The sequence below is a fragment of the Pristis pectinata genome, chromosome 4, assembly GCF_009764475.1.
Source record: "Pristis pectinata isolate sPriPec2 chromosome 4, sPriPec2.1.pri, whole genome shotgun sequence".
Lineage (NCBI taxonomy): Eukaryota > Metazoa > Chordata > Chondrichthyes > Rhinopristiformes > Pristidae > Pristis > Pristis pectinata.
The window spans coordinates 47,651,025-47,667,035 of record NC_067408.1 but is presented as its reverse complement, the minus strand read 5'-3'; the positions used below and the strand labels follow the sequence as shown (position 1 = coordinate 47,667,035).

Sequence of the window (16,011 nt, the reverse complement as noted above, 5' to 3'; positions counted from 1 at the left end):
CAGATTTAGAACCAAGAATAAAACTAGATCAACCACTTATCAATGGCCTGGCTACTGGATTCTGACTAGGAAAGGCAGACCTATCCCAGTTAACTTTGTTAAATACAGGTTCTTCTCACTTGTATCTGAGGAGTGTTGTTTAAATTGGGGTGCTTATCTCACAGATGAGTCAACCAACCACTTAACATGTTCATGTTCTCAGAATCGTACCTTTCAGCCAGCATCCCAGACTACTCCATCGCAATCCATGGCTATATCCAGTCTTAGAACCCTAAGAATCTTCAACATTGATTCCATATGCTGTACCCCATGCACTCGTGGCATATTTAGATATGGGCAATTACTACCTGTCATCCTTCCTGAGTTCCACAATGTATTCTGGGTAGCGGACGTCAATACCCAGAATACATTGTCGATAGTAGCTTGGTAGTACCATCAGTTAATGAGTTGTCCAAGTCGTCGTCGTCTCTCTCTCTCCCCCACCCCCACCTCCCAGTTCTATTTTGCCACAGGTAAGTAGAGACTAGTCAGAGTGGAAGGGAAATAAATATCTATAGGATTTGAAGGCTTTTAATTCCTGTGTTATATGTAGAATAGAATTGAGTTGGGCTTCCTTCTTGAATGCAGAGCTGAACCATTTGAAATAACCTTTGTTTACATCTATTGCCCTTAATTTTTTTCACTCTTTGTTTTTTAATAGACTGATAAGGGGAAGGGAGGGCTACCGAATTTCCTGGATCACATAATTGCATCGGTAGTAGAAAACAAAATGTCCACTGACACATCAAAGCGAAGTGGGAATCCTACAGAGACAATGAAAGAGACCAAGAAGCAAGGTGTAATGGAAATGAGTGTTCTAGACCCAAACACACAACACTGCTGGCTCTGTGATGGTCGGCTTCTCTGCCTGCAAGACCCCAGCAACAAAAATAACTGGAAGATCTTCAGGGAGTGCTGGAAACAGGGTCAGGTATACAATACAGACAAATTATGCTCCCACTTAATAGATACACAAGTTTTGAATAGGTTTCTAGCTGGATGGTTAATGATAGAAGTGGGAAAACTCTCATTTAAGATTAGGTAGGATGTAGAATAGCACTTATTGTCAGGCTAGTTGTTCATTAATGGAATCATTTCAAAACGTCCTGTGGATTTCTCCATTTCTCCTATTTCTGGATGCCGAGTGGGCAATCTCCTCCCAAATAGAAAAAGATAGCTAAAGCTTTGAGGCGTTTTTTTTAGTACCTTTGCCCTCTTTGGATAATTTGCTCTGGGTTCATTGCTCAGTTTTTTTCCATTTCTCCCAGAATACCAAGAAAAGTTCAATTTTAGCAATTTATCAAACTTCTCACTTGATTGCAATTTCAGAACTCTTCAGTATTCAAATTTCGAAGTTCGAGTCCATCTGTAGATTATGTGGATTAATTTATATGCCTTCATTGATAATCACTTAACCTAATTTTAGCATGACAGATCCTTTTTCTATGAAGCCTTAGTTCTGAGCTTTAGACCCAATGTTTGCTTTTACACTAATACAGCATTCTATTTTTAAATGGAATTTAAATGCCTTGAAGTGATGGAATCTTTTATGTTTTGTAATCTTTGTACTCAAAGTGTACAGTTCTACTTGTGTATATGCAAAGCCTGGGCTTTTCATTTTGAGCTCCTTAGACTGCATAAACAAGTTTTTTTTTAGAAAAAATGTTTATAATGGAACCATCAAGTGTTACTTAATCGTGGAGGAAGCTCAACACAGCCTAGTTTTTTGTGTAGCACTAATCATGTTGAGCAATTATTTACTTTGGACTGTTTAGAAAGATTGAAGTGTACTTAAGTGGGCTCTCTGAATTCTCACCAAACCATTTTCTCACATACTGTTCTTCTCAGCCTGTGTTAGTATCTGGTGTACATAAGAAGCTGAACACAGCCCTCTGGAAACCTGAAGCTTTCAGCCAGGAGTTTGGAGACCAAGAAGTTGACCTAGTCAACTGTAGAAATTGTGCTATCATCTCTGATGTGAAAGTTCGGGACTTTTGGGATGGTTTTGAGATTATTTCAAGTAAGTACAGAAATTACTTTTCCAAAATAAAACATTTCATAAAATTATAGAAGCCAAAAGGGAATTCATGATGAATAAAATCAATAAACAGTCTCCAGACTATAAGCAAAAAAATCACAGGATTTATAATTAGTTAATGTGACTTGCAGGAAGGGTAAACCAGTAAGTCTGTTGTAAGCCTTGCTGGCCTTTTGAATTACTTGAAAATCATGCATAAACACAGGCTGGAAATTGGTTATGTGCAGACAACTTGTCGCTGCACCTTAGGAAGGATATGTTAGTTTGTCCAGAGTATTACCAAGATTCCAAATATTAGATTACAAGGAATTATAGGGACCAGGGTTATATTCCTTGGAATTCAGAAGATTATGGAATGATTTGATAGTTTTCGAGGAAAATGGAGAGAAACTGTTTCTGTTGGCTCGGGTATCTGGAACGAAGGGCTTAATCTGAAAGTTAGCTCTCAGACTTTGCAGGAATGAAAGTACAAAGCACTTTTACAAGCAGAAGATGGTTGAACTTCAGACTCCCACCCACAAAAGACAGTTGTTGATTTGAAATCTGACAGTTGTTGATTTGAAATCTGACAGTTGTTGATTTGAAATCTGATAGTTGTTGATTTGGAAGTATGGCACAAAGGCAGGAATGTAGAATTCATGGATTAGCCATGATCTCATGGAACAGGCTTCAGGACTGAATGGCCTACCCTGTTCCTATACTCATTTCAATAAAGTTTTCTGGAAAACAGCTATTTTTAAGAGACAACTAATGAGATGATGGGGCAGGTCACGTGCAGTTGATGGTCCAGAGTATGAATGTCATGAATATGAAAAACCTTGCCTTATCTGAGATTTTTTCCCTCAGTCATTACTCTTCTAAACCCTTTGCAGAGAGTCATAGTAGTGCATGAAGCAGCTTTAATAAAAGGCACTGGAAAAGTTTTAGAGCCAATGCGTTAATCATTATCTGCATTTTTGAACTCTACTTTCATTATGCAAAAAATGCTATTAGAAATGGCAGGCCTGTTACCAAGTAGCTTATAAAACATGTGCATGCCATAGCTGTATATAGTTTCAGTTTAAATTCTCATAAGAGCTCTACGTCATTTGAAAGAAAATGCTTGATGATGACTTAATTTTCGAATGCTTCTTCAAAAAGATTTGGGTGTTGTAGTCAAGGTGAAGAAATTAATGTACCCTGGGGTTTACTTCTGGACTCTTAATACTGAAGCTAGATCATGAAAGGGAAATGCGGATTCTTTAATTATACATGTTATATTCTTACTCTACTATCACTATAGCTATTAAATTCTGGTCAGGATGTAGAATGAATGTACAAAAATACAAGAAACTACATTAATATTAGAATCAGTATCAGATTTATTTTCACTGACTTGTATGTCATGAAATTTGTTGTTTTGCGGCAGCAGTACAGTGCAAAGACATAAAAATTACTATAAATTACAGAAGAAATTGTGCAAAATAAAAGGAATAATGAAGTAGTGTTCATTGGTTCTTGGACCATTCAGAAATCTGATAGTAGAGGAAAAGAAGCTGTTCCTAAGTCATTGAGTGTGGGTCTTCAGGCTCCTGTACCACCTCCCTGATGGTAGTAACGAGAAGAGGGCATGTCCTGGATGGTAAGGGTCCTTAGTGATGGACGCTGCCACCTTGAGACACTGCCTCTTGAAGGCATCCTCGATGGTGGGGAAGGTTGTGCCCGTGATGGAGCTGGCTGACTCTACAACCCTCTTCAGCCTCTTGCGATCCTGCGCATTGGAGCCTCCATACCAGGCTGTGATGCAGCCAGTTGCAATGCTCTCCACCATACATCTATAGAAATTTGCAAAAGTCTTTGATGACATACCAGATCTCCTCAAACTCCTAATGAAGTAGAGCCGCTGGCATGCCTTCTTCACAATTGCATCAATGTGTTGGGCCCAGGATAGATTCTCCGAGATGTTGACATCCAGGAACTTGAAGCTGCTCACCCTTTCCACTGTTGACCCCTCAACGAGGACTAGTGTGTATTCTCCCAACTTCCCCTTCCTGAAGTCCACAGTCAATTCCTTAGTCTTGCTGATGTTGAGTGCGAGGTTGTTGTTGCAACACTACTCAACCAGCCGATCTATCTCACTCCTGTACACCACCTTGTTGCCATCTGAGATTGTGCCGACAACAGTGGTGTCATCAGTGAATCTATAGATGGCGTTTGAGCTGTACTTAGCCACACAGCTATGAGTGTAGAGAAAGTAGAGTAGTGGGCTAATCACACATCCTTGAGGTGCACCTATGTTGATTGTCAGTGTGGAGGAGATGTTATTACCGATTACATTCATTGATAAGGAAGTACAGTAGAGTAATGCATTTTTCATTTTAGTGTTTGTCTTATTTAAACCTAAGCTAATACTATATAGTGGCATGCAAAAGTTTGGACACCCCTGGTCAAAATTTCTGTTACTATGAATAGTTAAGTGAGTAGAAGATGAACTGATCTCCAAAAGTCATAAATTTAAAGATGAAACATTCTTTTCAACATTTTAAGCAAGTATTATTTTTGTTTTGTACAATTTTAGAGTGGAAAAAAAGGAAAGGAGCACCATGCAAAAGTTTGGACACCCCAAGAGATTTGAGCTCTCAGATAACTTTTACCAAGGTCTCAGACCTTCATTAGCTTGTTAGGGCTATGGCTTGTTCACAGTCATTGTTAGGAAAGGCCAGGTGATGCAAATTTCAAAGCTTTATAAATATCCCAACTCCTCAAACCTTGTCCCAACAATCAGCAGCCATGGGCTCCTCAAAGCAGTTGCCTAGCACTCTGAAAATTAAAATAAATGATGCCCACAAAGCAGGAGAAGGCTATAAGAAGATAGCAGAGCGTTTTTAGGTAGATGTTTCCTCAGTTCATAATGTAATTAAGAAATGGCAGTTAACAGGAACGGTGGAGGTCAAGTTGAGGTCTGGAAGACCAAGAAAACTTTCCGAGAGAACTGCTAGTATGATTGCTAGAAAGGCAAATCGAAACCCCCGTTTGACTGCAAAAGACCTTCAGGAAGATTTAGCAGATTCTGGAATGGTGGTGCACTGTTCTACTGTGCAGCCACACCTGCACAAATATGACCTTCATGGAAGAGTCATCAGAAGAAAACCTTTCCTGCGTCCTCACCACAAAATTCAGCGTCAGAAGTTGGTAAAGGAACATCTAAATAAGCCTGATGCATTTTGGAAACAAGTCCTGTGAACTGATGAAGTTAAAATAGAACTTTTTGGCTGCAATGAGCAAAGGCATGTTTGGAGAAAAAAGGGTGCAGAATTTCATGAAAAGAACACCTCTCCAACTGTTAAGCACAGGGGTGGATCGATCATGCTTTGGGCATATGTTGCAGCCAGTGGCACGGGGAACATTTCACTGGTAGAGGGAAGAATGAATTCAATTAAATACCAGCAAATTCTGGAAGCAAACATCACACCATCTGTGTAAAAAAAAAAGCTGAAGCTGAAAAGAGGATGGCTTCTACAACAAGATAATGATCCTAGACACACCTCAAAATCCACAATAGACTACCTCGAGGCACAAGCTGAAGGTTTTGCCATGGCCCTCACAGTTCCCCAACCTAAACGTCATCGAAAATCTGTGGATAGACCGCAAAAGAGCAGCATGCAAGATGGCCCAAGAATCTCACAGAACTAGAAGCCTTTTGCAAGGAAGGATGGGTGAAAATCCCCCAAACAAGAATTGAAAGACTCTTAGCTGGCTACAGAAAGCGTTTACAAGCTGTGATACTTGCCAAAGGTGGGGGTTACTAAGTACTGACCATGCAAGGTGCCCAAACTTTTGCTTCGGGCCCTTTTCCTTTTTTGTTATTTTGAAACTGTAAAAGATGGAAATAAAAAAAGTAATCTTAAAATATTAAAGAAATGTGTCATCTTTAACTTTATGCCTTTTGGAAATCAGGTCATCTTTTACTCACTTAGCTATTCACAGTAACAGAAATTTTGACCAGGGGTGCCCAAACCTTTGCATGCCACTGTATATGTGCATAGTAAATTGCAGAATGGGACAGTATATCAGTAGATTCCATCGAATAACTATTGTTGTTACTTTGTTTAAGAAAGGCAACGGGAATAAACCAAGAAATTATAGACCGATGAGCCCTACATCTGTGGTAGGGAACTAATTGGAGAAGATTCTTAGGGACAGGATTTACTTGCATTTGGAAAAGCATGGACTTATTGGGGAAAGTCAGCGTGGCTTTGTGCAGGGAGGTCCCATCTCACAAATTTGATTGAGCTTTTTGAGGAAGTGACAAAGATGATTGATGAGGGTAGGGCATTGGATGTTGTCTGCATGGACTTTAGTAAAGCATTTGACATGGTGCCTCATGGTAGGCTAGTCCACAAGATAAAGTCACATAGGATCCACAGTGAGTTGGTAAGTTGGATACAAAATTGGCATGGTTATAGAAGGCAGAGGGTTATGGTGGAGGGATGTTTTTCTGACCAGAAGTCTGTGACAGTGGTGTTCCTCAAGGATGAGTGATGGGACCTTGGCTGTTTGTGATACACGCAGATGATCTGGATGAAAATGTAGGTGGTCTGATTAGTAAGTTTTGCAGACAGCATGAAAATTGGTGGAGTTGTGTATAATGAGGAAGGTTGTCAAATGATTTGGCGGAATATAGATCAGTTGGAAATTTCGGTGGCGAAATAGCAGATGGATTTTAATTCAGACGTGTGAGGTGTTACATTTGGGGAAGTCAAATGCAAGAAGAAGGCATACAGTAAATGGCAGGACCCTTGAGAGCATTGATGTACAGTGGGATCTTGGGTGCAAGTCCACAGCTCTCTGAAAACGGTAACATAAGTGGATAGGGTAGTAAAGAAGGCGTGTGTCATGCTTGCCTTCACTGGTCAAGGCAAGGAGTATAAAAGTTGGGATATCATGCGACGGCTATATAAAACTTTGATTAGTCCAAATTTGGAATACTGTCTGCAGTTCTGGTCACAGTACAGGAAAAATCTGGAGGCTTTGGAGAGGATGCGAAGAGATTTACCAGGATGGGGCCTGGATTGGAGCGTATTAGCTATGAGGGGAGATTGGACGAGCTTGGATTGTTTTCTCTGGAGCGTCGAAGGCTGAGGGGTGACTTGATAGAAATATATAAAGTTATGAGAGGCATAGATAGGGTATGTAGAATCTTTCCAAGGTAGAAATATCAAATGCTAGAGGGCATAGGTTTAAGATGAAAAGGAGAAAGGTTAAAGGAGATGTGCGAGGTACGTTTTTTTTAAACACAGTGGCAGGTGCCTGGAACACATTGCCAGAGGAGGCGGTAGAAAGGGATACGACAGTGACGTTTAGGAGGCACTTAAGCAGACACAAGAATGGGCAGGGTTAGGGATAGAGGAAGAAGAACCATGTACTGGCAGATGTTTAGATTGGTCAGCATAAACATGGTGGGCTGAAAAGCCTGTTCTTGCACTTTACTGTTCTATATTTCTCCCCATCCCTGTACTCGCGCAGTGGTTACTATTCTAATCATTTGTATGTTCAAACTGAGCCAAGTTCAAAGATATAGAAAAAATTAGAAGCAGGAATAAGCTATTGGTCCCTGAAGCCCTTTCCAAGATACATTTAAGACATGGTTGATTTATCATTTTCCTGCCCTAACCCCACATCTCTTAATCTTTTAATATTCAGAAATCTATTAAACTCTCTTAGGAGTGCAATCAATCACCTTGCCTCTATTTTCTCTGGGGTAACGCTTTCCAAAAATACGCACCCCCCCTCCCCCCAAGTGAAACAACTTCACCTCATTTCAGTCATAAGTGGCCTACTCATTCTGAGACTGTAACCCCTAAATTTAGACTCTTTACCTAGGCAAAACATCCCTTGTGCTCCATAAATGCTGTTGATCCCTCTAAGAAATTTGAGGATTTCAGTAAGGTCATCGCTCATTCTTCTAAACTCTAAAGAATAGAGGTCTAGCCTACTCGATCTCTCCTCTTAAGACAGGCCTACCAACCCAGAAACTGGTCTTTACTGCTGTCAATCAATCCATAGCAAGTGCATCCTTTTTTTATTCAAGATGATCAAAATTGCACATGAGGTGTGGTGTGGTCATGCCAAGACTCTTGGTAGCTGTGAGAAGACATCTTTCATCTTGTAATCAAATTGTATCCACGTTGTATTCTATCTGCCATGTTGTTGCCCACTCACTTAGCTTGTCCATATCCCTTTGAAGTCTCTGCATCCTAAGCACTTTTCACATTCCCATGTTGCTTTGTGTCATCAGCAAACTTAGTTATACAACGTGGAATATTTTACCCATTGTGGCTTTCTTAATTCTTGCTTTAATTATAATTATTTTGTCTTAACAGAACGTTTAAAATCTGAGGAGGGGCAACCGATGGTTTTGAAACTCAAAGATTGGCCTCCGGGTGAAGATTTTAGGGATATGATGCCAACCAGGTAATAAAATTTGAATTTCATGTTAACTTCTAGATGGCAAATACAAGACATTAGTCTCTTACTGCTTGGTTTGCAGGTTTGATGACCTGATGAACAACCTTCCTCTACCTGAGTACACAAAGAGAGATGGGAGATTAAATCTGGCTTCAAGACTCCCAAACTACTTTGTGCGACCTGACCTTGGACCAAAGATGTACAATGCCTATGGTAAGTATTGCAAGTTGCATTGATGTGTTCTGTTGGTTCAGCAATGGGATATCAATGTTTCATTTCATACTCTTCCACAAACTTGTAGATCACAGCAGATTTAATTACTAAGCTTAGAATTTCCATGTATAAGATCTATTTCTATCATGTAAATTCTCAAAACTTACCCTAAGCTTCCTTTTGCACAGCAGTCAGACAGAACATAACTATTACAGCCTATTACCCTATACATCACAATAAGTTGTAAACTTTTACATCTAGCCTCTATCATGTGAATATTATGACTTTAGTCTGGCGTTGTGATCATTTTAATTAATTTGTTAACCTTGGATGAGTGGTTTTTTAATATTCCCACTAGACGTTGTCCTTGGTGTTTCATCTAGACATAAATGATGGATAGAGTGAACTAGCTACTTATGACACAGAAATCTGCTAATGTACCATGTTAGATTTACTTTTGCTGTTTCTGGCATAGGAAATAAAAGCAAAGTGATGACTTGGAAGGCACTCTAACTAATTTTAGACGTCTTCAGCAATGTTGTGGAGGTTGAGAGAAACCTCTGAGTTGATGTGTGATTTTCCTACTTGTTCAAACCTTCTTGAATGTGAAAAGTAATTTTTAGATAAACCTCCAGAGCATAATTTTGTTCTCCTTTCAAATAATATTTGCTATTTATCAGTTCCTTGAATTTTGTTGATTTTACATGGCACTCAGAAAAAACTGTGGTTCTTTTAGGGTTAATAACAACAGAAGATCGGAAAGTTGGAACAACAAATCTCCATCTAGATGTGTCTGATGCAGTTAATGTAATGGTTTATGTTGGTATACCTATAGGGGAGAACAACCATGAAGAAGGTAAGTTCTGTCACTGTGTAAAATTTAGTTTTTGGTGCTATGTAACTCGTTTTAGTAATGCCATGATTTCACTTCAATCATATTTACTTTTATATTTTTGAAAAATAATGTCATCCGTTATATAGTATTTCCTGCTGATACACTGCCCTGTGGCTGCTGATAGTCCTTAGAATGAACAGTTGGTTTCAGTGGTGAATTTGAATAGCTCTATTGTGTGGAAGATCTAAAACAGTACTCACAAACAGTGGGTGCACATATGCACAAAAATCAATGGAATAATTCCTTATCACAAAGATCACATCCTTATCACATTTGGTGACCGGCAGCAGTAGAGGGGGAGTAAAAGCATGTTTCATGAAAGTGCAAAAAGATGAATAAAACATGAGGTTAGAATTATTTTTTTCCCAAGACAATATCAAATTTCATGACTTCAAGATTTGTTGATTTTTGGCCCATAGGATTCATTGCAAATTGAAAATGCAGCTGTATTTTTTTTCTGACACTATTTTTGTTACTTCCTGAGGATATCTATTGACAAAAATGAGCTCTTGTGGCACTGCAGTTTGGAAAAGTACAGATTTTTAGGTGTATTATGACCATTTACCCAATGACCTGCCTTTTCTTTTTAATTTCAGTCCCCTATACGAACCTTCTCATTAAAGCTCCCATCTCTGCTTTACACCAGAAACCTATTTAGTTGCTGCCTGCACTAATTCATAGTCTGTTCATCTGTCTTCTCTGGTAACTTATTCCACAGTTATAATATCCTTTGTTTTTATTTTTAATAAAAAAGCTACCTTTAATTCTTAAACTGCTGATAACTGACAAGTCCCATCTTATTTAGCTTGGGCACCTAGCATTAATTACGATAACACTATTATAATAATTGCTTATAAATTAATCTTCCATGCTGGTTTTTGTTTTAAAAATTGAGCTCAAATAAAAAAAGAATTGGTAGACTAACCGATCTAGCTCTAAATGCAATTATAACAGTACGTAACGAAGTGCTGTTATTCTGCAGTCGTCTCCTTTTCAATTAAACTTTTTTTTGGATAGTCATATTGTCTGGATGCCATTATTCCAACCATTTATGTTTAATGGGGCCTCTTGCCCCTCACAATTTCTGTTCCCTTGGCACTAGATCCATCTCTCACCTTAACAAATGCCTGAGGCCAATCCAGACGCTTTGAAATCTTGATGCAATTTTGGCATTGCGTCAAAGTTCAGACAACAGTAATATCTGCAATATCAGGACTGTGCACTTTGTCGTACAGCATAGAAGCAGGCTCCTTGGCCCACCATGTCCATGCCGACCAACAAGTATCCATCTATATTAATCCCATTTGCTGGTACTTGGTCTGTAGCTTGCAATGCCTTGGTAGTCTACCATGCCTTCTTCATTCAAAACGTAGCCTTACTCTTTCTCCTGAACCTGTGCTGACAAAACATTCTTCCATGTGTTTGTTACTCTACGTTTAAATTATTTTAGTACTATGCTGGCCAGCTGCCCATCTTTTACCCTTAATAAACTTAAAGGCATCTTCAATTCTGTTGTCCATATACTAACTTGTGCTGAGTCCTGTTTACCCATCGCACTGTGTTTGCTGGACTACATTGCCTCCTCCTCCGGGAATGCCGCAGTTTTAAAATTTGTATCCTTGTTTTGAAACCCCTCCATTGGCTCACCTTCACTGATTTTACAAGTTCTGTAATCATCTCCTGTCCTGCAACACAGATCATTTGCTCTTCCAATTCTGACCACTAGCAGATTCCTGATTTAATCAGTGGCCATGTTTTCAGTTTGGCCCTAAGCTCTTCATTTTCTTTCTCTAACTACTTTCTCCTACCTCATCCTCTTCCATTAGAGTAGATTTTATGCCTTTGCTTAAAATCAGCTTTTGGTTATCTGTTTAACTCATTGTCAAATTTAGCATTGAGACTTCTACAACATTATAAATGCTACATGAATGCAAGTTGTTATTGAATGAAGCACACTAATGCTGATGCTCCAAAATATGGACAGGAGTGGGGAGGGCAAGAGATGTGGAATGAAAAGCCCAAATATAATTTTTGTAAAATTGATCTTTATTAGAATATTTTTTTTAAAAGAGGATTTTCTTTGTTACTTTAATAGTTATTTCAGAAAGTGATTTATTAAATACTACAAGAAACAATGAAATTTAAGAAACAATTGGTAAAGGCAGGTTTTGAGCTAATTTTGGTATGCAGCTTTTTGAGTCAGTTGCCCCGACATTATCTTTGTTTTCATATTTGGATCAGTTATCACTGACTGATACCTACAGAATGCCCATGTCCCTCTCGTTCATGTGCCCCTCCAAGCCCCTTTTCAAAGCCCCCATATTTGGCAGATCTGATTATAAAAAATCTTGTTGCTTAAGCTTATTGCCACACTTTTTCAGAAAGTGTAGAAAAGTAAGAGTCTTGGTGTCGATATGGCTTATCAAAACTGCACATTTATGAAACATTTTGTAGTTTAGATCTGGGGTAAATTGGGATATAGCTGGGCACTAAGCTTTCTTCCCTGTTGTCTTAAAACCTATGAAATGTGTTGCACCTTTTAGAATTACAGAGACTCAAATCACTTGTGTCACTGCCCCTCATCAGTCATTTAACTATCACAATCTCACTGAAATATTGAAGCCGCAACTTCAGTGGAAATAAAACATTAATTCAGAACATAAGCATCTGTTGATAATATTTGTTTTTAATCATGTTAGTTGAAAGGTTTTGCTGCAATATTTTGATGTAGTGATGTGGTACTTTAAAAGAAGGAGCACTTTGTTTTTTCATCATTATCACAATCGGAGCCACTGACTCACACTTTTTACTGGATGAAGTTATGGAGATCACTCCTCAAAAACCAATAAGAATGCTGCATTTTCAATTAGTTAAAACAGAATATGGCAAACTGTAAGTCAATGGCTCTGACATTTGTTGTTGTAGAACTTTGTTTTCTTTTTAATCCATCATGATTTTGGGCTGTCTGTTGAGCTTGGGTGATTTTTTATTTTTGGTTTTGTACTTCTGCAATGCATTATTCATCTGAGGGAATAGAGTACCAAACTGCAGATTTAGTATTGGGGAAACTATTAATTTTAATAAATTATAAGATCCGCAGTTAAAGCAAAATAGATATTCTTGGATGTGTGCTTGTGTAGCAAGTTGCTGCTCACAATCCAGGCTAATAGAAGAATAACTCCTGCTTTTGTTAGGTGCCAGCTGCTGTCTGTGGCACTGTATCAGTGTATTCCAGCCAAATATCAGCACCTTTTCAAAGGGAAGAATTATTTCCCAAAATATTTAACAGGATGATCTTGAGTCAGATAAATTAGTTAGGAAGATCTTATTAATAATTAAGCTTAAGTTGGGTATAGATCTGTAATATTTTTTGGGTGGAGTCTCTAGATAATTGAATTAATTGTTTTAGTCACATGATGAATTTTCTCCTTCACAGATACAGATAACAGTGGAGTAGCAGGTCTGTGTATTTTCATTCTGTTTTTGAGGCATATAATACATTAATATAACTTTTCTCATTTGTTTTATCCATTGCTCATAAGATTAGGTGGTGGTGGCACAATTCTAAATTTGACAGGAAATATATTGCTCTGTGTAGCATTAATAATGGCCAAACTGATATTTAACAATTTTTGCATCAGGAAAAAAAGATAGCTAGTTCTGTGTGTTTTCTGAGTTTCTCTATGATTTAGACAAACAAAAGGTCTTTCACTCTCATCTTGTGAGTTCATTGTTACCTTTGTTTCATCCCTCCAGTTTTCTTGCTAATCGGCAATAATTTCTGTTGGACTTTCAGCTGCAATCTCTCTTTGTCAAGACATTTAGAAAGGTTCAAATTTGTATCTTGGGCCAATTCTCCATTCTGATCTTGATTCATACTTTGTTCTGGTGCAGTTGTAACTTGGAATTATTATGTCCTTTGTACCTGTATCTAATATTTATCTGGGCTGATCGCTTTACTTTTGAGAAATATAGATCAAAATACTGCAAATACTAGAGTTTAAACTCTTAAATTCAAACATTCCTTTGATCTTTCGTTTTGTTCTGACCCCTTGCTGTATTTTCACTGTCCCTTTTGATCTCTCTCTGGTCCTCATCCCCCTATGTTCCCATCTCAATAAATTCCAAGCCTGACATGTTGAGTTCTTCCTCCACCACTTTCATCTTTGCAAAGGAATTCTTCCATCTTTAGAATTCCCAGTCTTCCCAGACCATAGCCACTGACATCTTATCCTTTCCAGAGCTGTAAAATGCCAGTTTGACATCGTCCTTTGTTTTCCACTCCACTTACTCACTGTAGCCTACACCTGAATTTGCAGCATTCCACTCACTAAGAACCACCACAACACTTATCAAATCTGCCAACAGGGGCCCTGTTATTGTTTGGTAAACTGTCCTTTACCTTGCAGAAGCCGAGCACCAGTTCCTTGTAAATCCTCTGGGCTTTGAGCCTGACACTGAACATTAAACCACTAGAAAGCGACTTCCCTCAATTTCTCTGAGATCTTCCCTCCACAGCTACAGCCTTGTTGTTCCCAAGACACAACTCATCTCCTTCCTAAGATCTACAAATGGTTCTCTCCCAGCAGGGCAATCGTATCAGCCTGCTCTTATCCCAAAGAACTCATCTCTTCCTACATTAACCCTACTCCTTTCTTCATCCATTGTCTTTCCACCTATATCCATGACGTTTTAGACATTCTCCACTAATTTAACAGTTTAGCTTTTTGCCCCTAACCAGCTCATTTGAGCAATGGATGTCCAATCCCTCCTCTCCCATATCTGACTCCAGGTAAGTCTGAGGGTTCTTTGCTTTTTCTGTGAACAGAGGCCCCCCTCCACCACCACCCTCCTTTAGAGTCATAGAATCATACAGCACAGAAACAGGCTCTTCAGCCTACTGCAACCATGCTGACCTTTCTGCCCATCTACAATAATCCCATTTGCCTGCAATAGGACTGTTTAATTTGCCTGTCTAAATCTTATTTGTCTTTGATGCCTCTACCATGGAAAAAAGATTCTATTTACCCTACCTGTACTTCTCGTAGTTTTATATATCACTATTGGGTCATCCCTCTGCCTACTTCTCTCTAGGGAAAACAAGTCCAGCCTACCCAATCTCTCCCCATAACTAACGTCCTCCAATCCAAGCAGCTTCCAGGTGAATCTCATCTGCATTCTCTCCAGCGCAATAACATCCTTCCCCATAGTGAGCTGACCAGAGTTGCACACAATACTCCAAGTGCAGTCTAACCAGCATTTTGTAATGTTGCAAAGTAATATCCCGACTTTTGTATTCTATGCCCCAACCTATGAAGCCAAACATGTCATACCTTTTTCACCACCCTTTTCACCTGTGTTGCCACTTACTGAGATCTGTGGACTTGAACCCCAAGGTCTCTCTGTTCAACATTCCTAGTGCCTACTGTCTATATCCAACCCCTCTTTGACTTCCAAAATCTATCTCCTCACACCCGTCAGGATTAAATTCCATCTGCAAATGCTCCACTCAACTTTCCATCTAATCTATATCCTGCCATAGCCTTAGACAACCTTCCTGTATCCACAACACCAACTTTTGTGCTATCCACAAGCTTGCTTATCGTACCTCCTACATTCACGTCCAAGTTGTTAATATTTATCACAATAAACAAAGGTCCCAGCACTGATTGCTGTGGTACACCACTGGTTTACCAACTTCCAATCAGAAAAGCGTCCTTCCACCACTACCCCCGCCTCCTAACAACGAGCCAATTTTGGAACCAATTAGCCAGATTGCCTTGAATCTCATGGCTTTAACCTTCTGGACCAACCTACTATTTGTGACCTTGTCAGATGCCTTACTAAAGTCCATATAAACAACATCAATACACTCCATCAATCTTAGTTACCCCTCAAAAATTTTAGTCAAATTAGTGAGACAGGGTATCCTCCCACACAAAGCCATGCTGATTATTCCTGATCAGCCCTTGCAGTTCAAAATATACAGTACATGAATCCTATCTGTTAGAATTTTCTCTAGTAATTTTCCCCACCACTGATGCAAGGCTTTGTGTGGCTGAAGTCATTTTCACATTGAGCAATTTCTCCTTTTAACTTCATTCACTCCCTCTAAATAAAAGCAAGAGAACCCATGTGGATTTGAGCTATGCCTCACTCTGTGTGATGCATTGAAAATTTCCAACTTGAATCCTTCCTCATCTCTCTATCTCTCTGGTATATTGATTACTGCATTGGTGTAGCTTTCTGTTCTCATACAGAACTCGCATAAGGGTGCTTGTCCTGACTTTCAACCAGTCTTCTCATTCTGTGGATCATCCTCTGTAATTCCTGTTACTCCAATGTGATAACCCCACTGGACGTACATTATTTTCCCCTG

At 39.0% G+C, this 16,011-nt stretch overlaps 1 protein-coding gene across 1 annotated transcript in view; it reads left to right on the top strand.

Annotated features, from left to right (window-relative positions):
• LOC127569203 (lysine-specific demethylase 3B-like) overlaps positions 1-16,011 on the top strand; it is a 101,719-nt gene that overhangs the window by 75,570 nt on the left and 10,138 nt on the right. The window contains exons 19-24 of the mRNA XM_052013608.1: positions 701-970; positions 1,888-2,059; positions 8,440-8,530; positions 8,607-8,737; positions 9,474-9,593; positions 13,069-13,092. Coding sequence (XP_051869568.1) covers positions 701-970; positions 1,888-2,059; positions 8,440-8,530; positions 8,607-8,737; positions 9,474-9,593; positions 13,069-13,092 — 808 coding nt within the window. The remainder of the gene's footprint in view (positions 1-700; positions 971-1,887; positions 2,060-8,439; positions 8,531-8,606; positions 8,738-9,473; positions 9,594-13,068; positions 13,093-16,011) is intronic.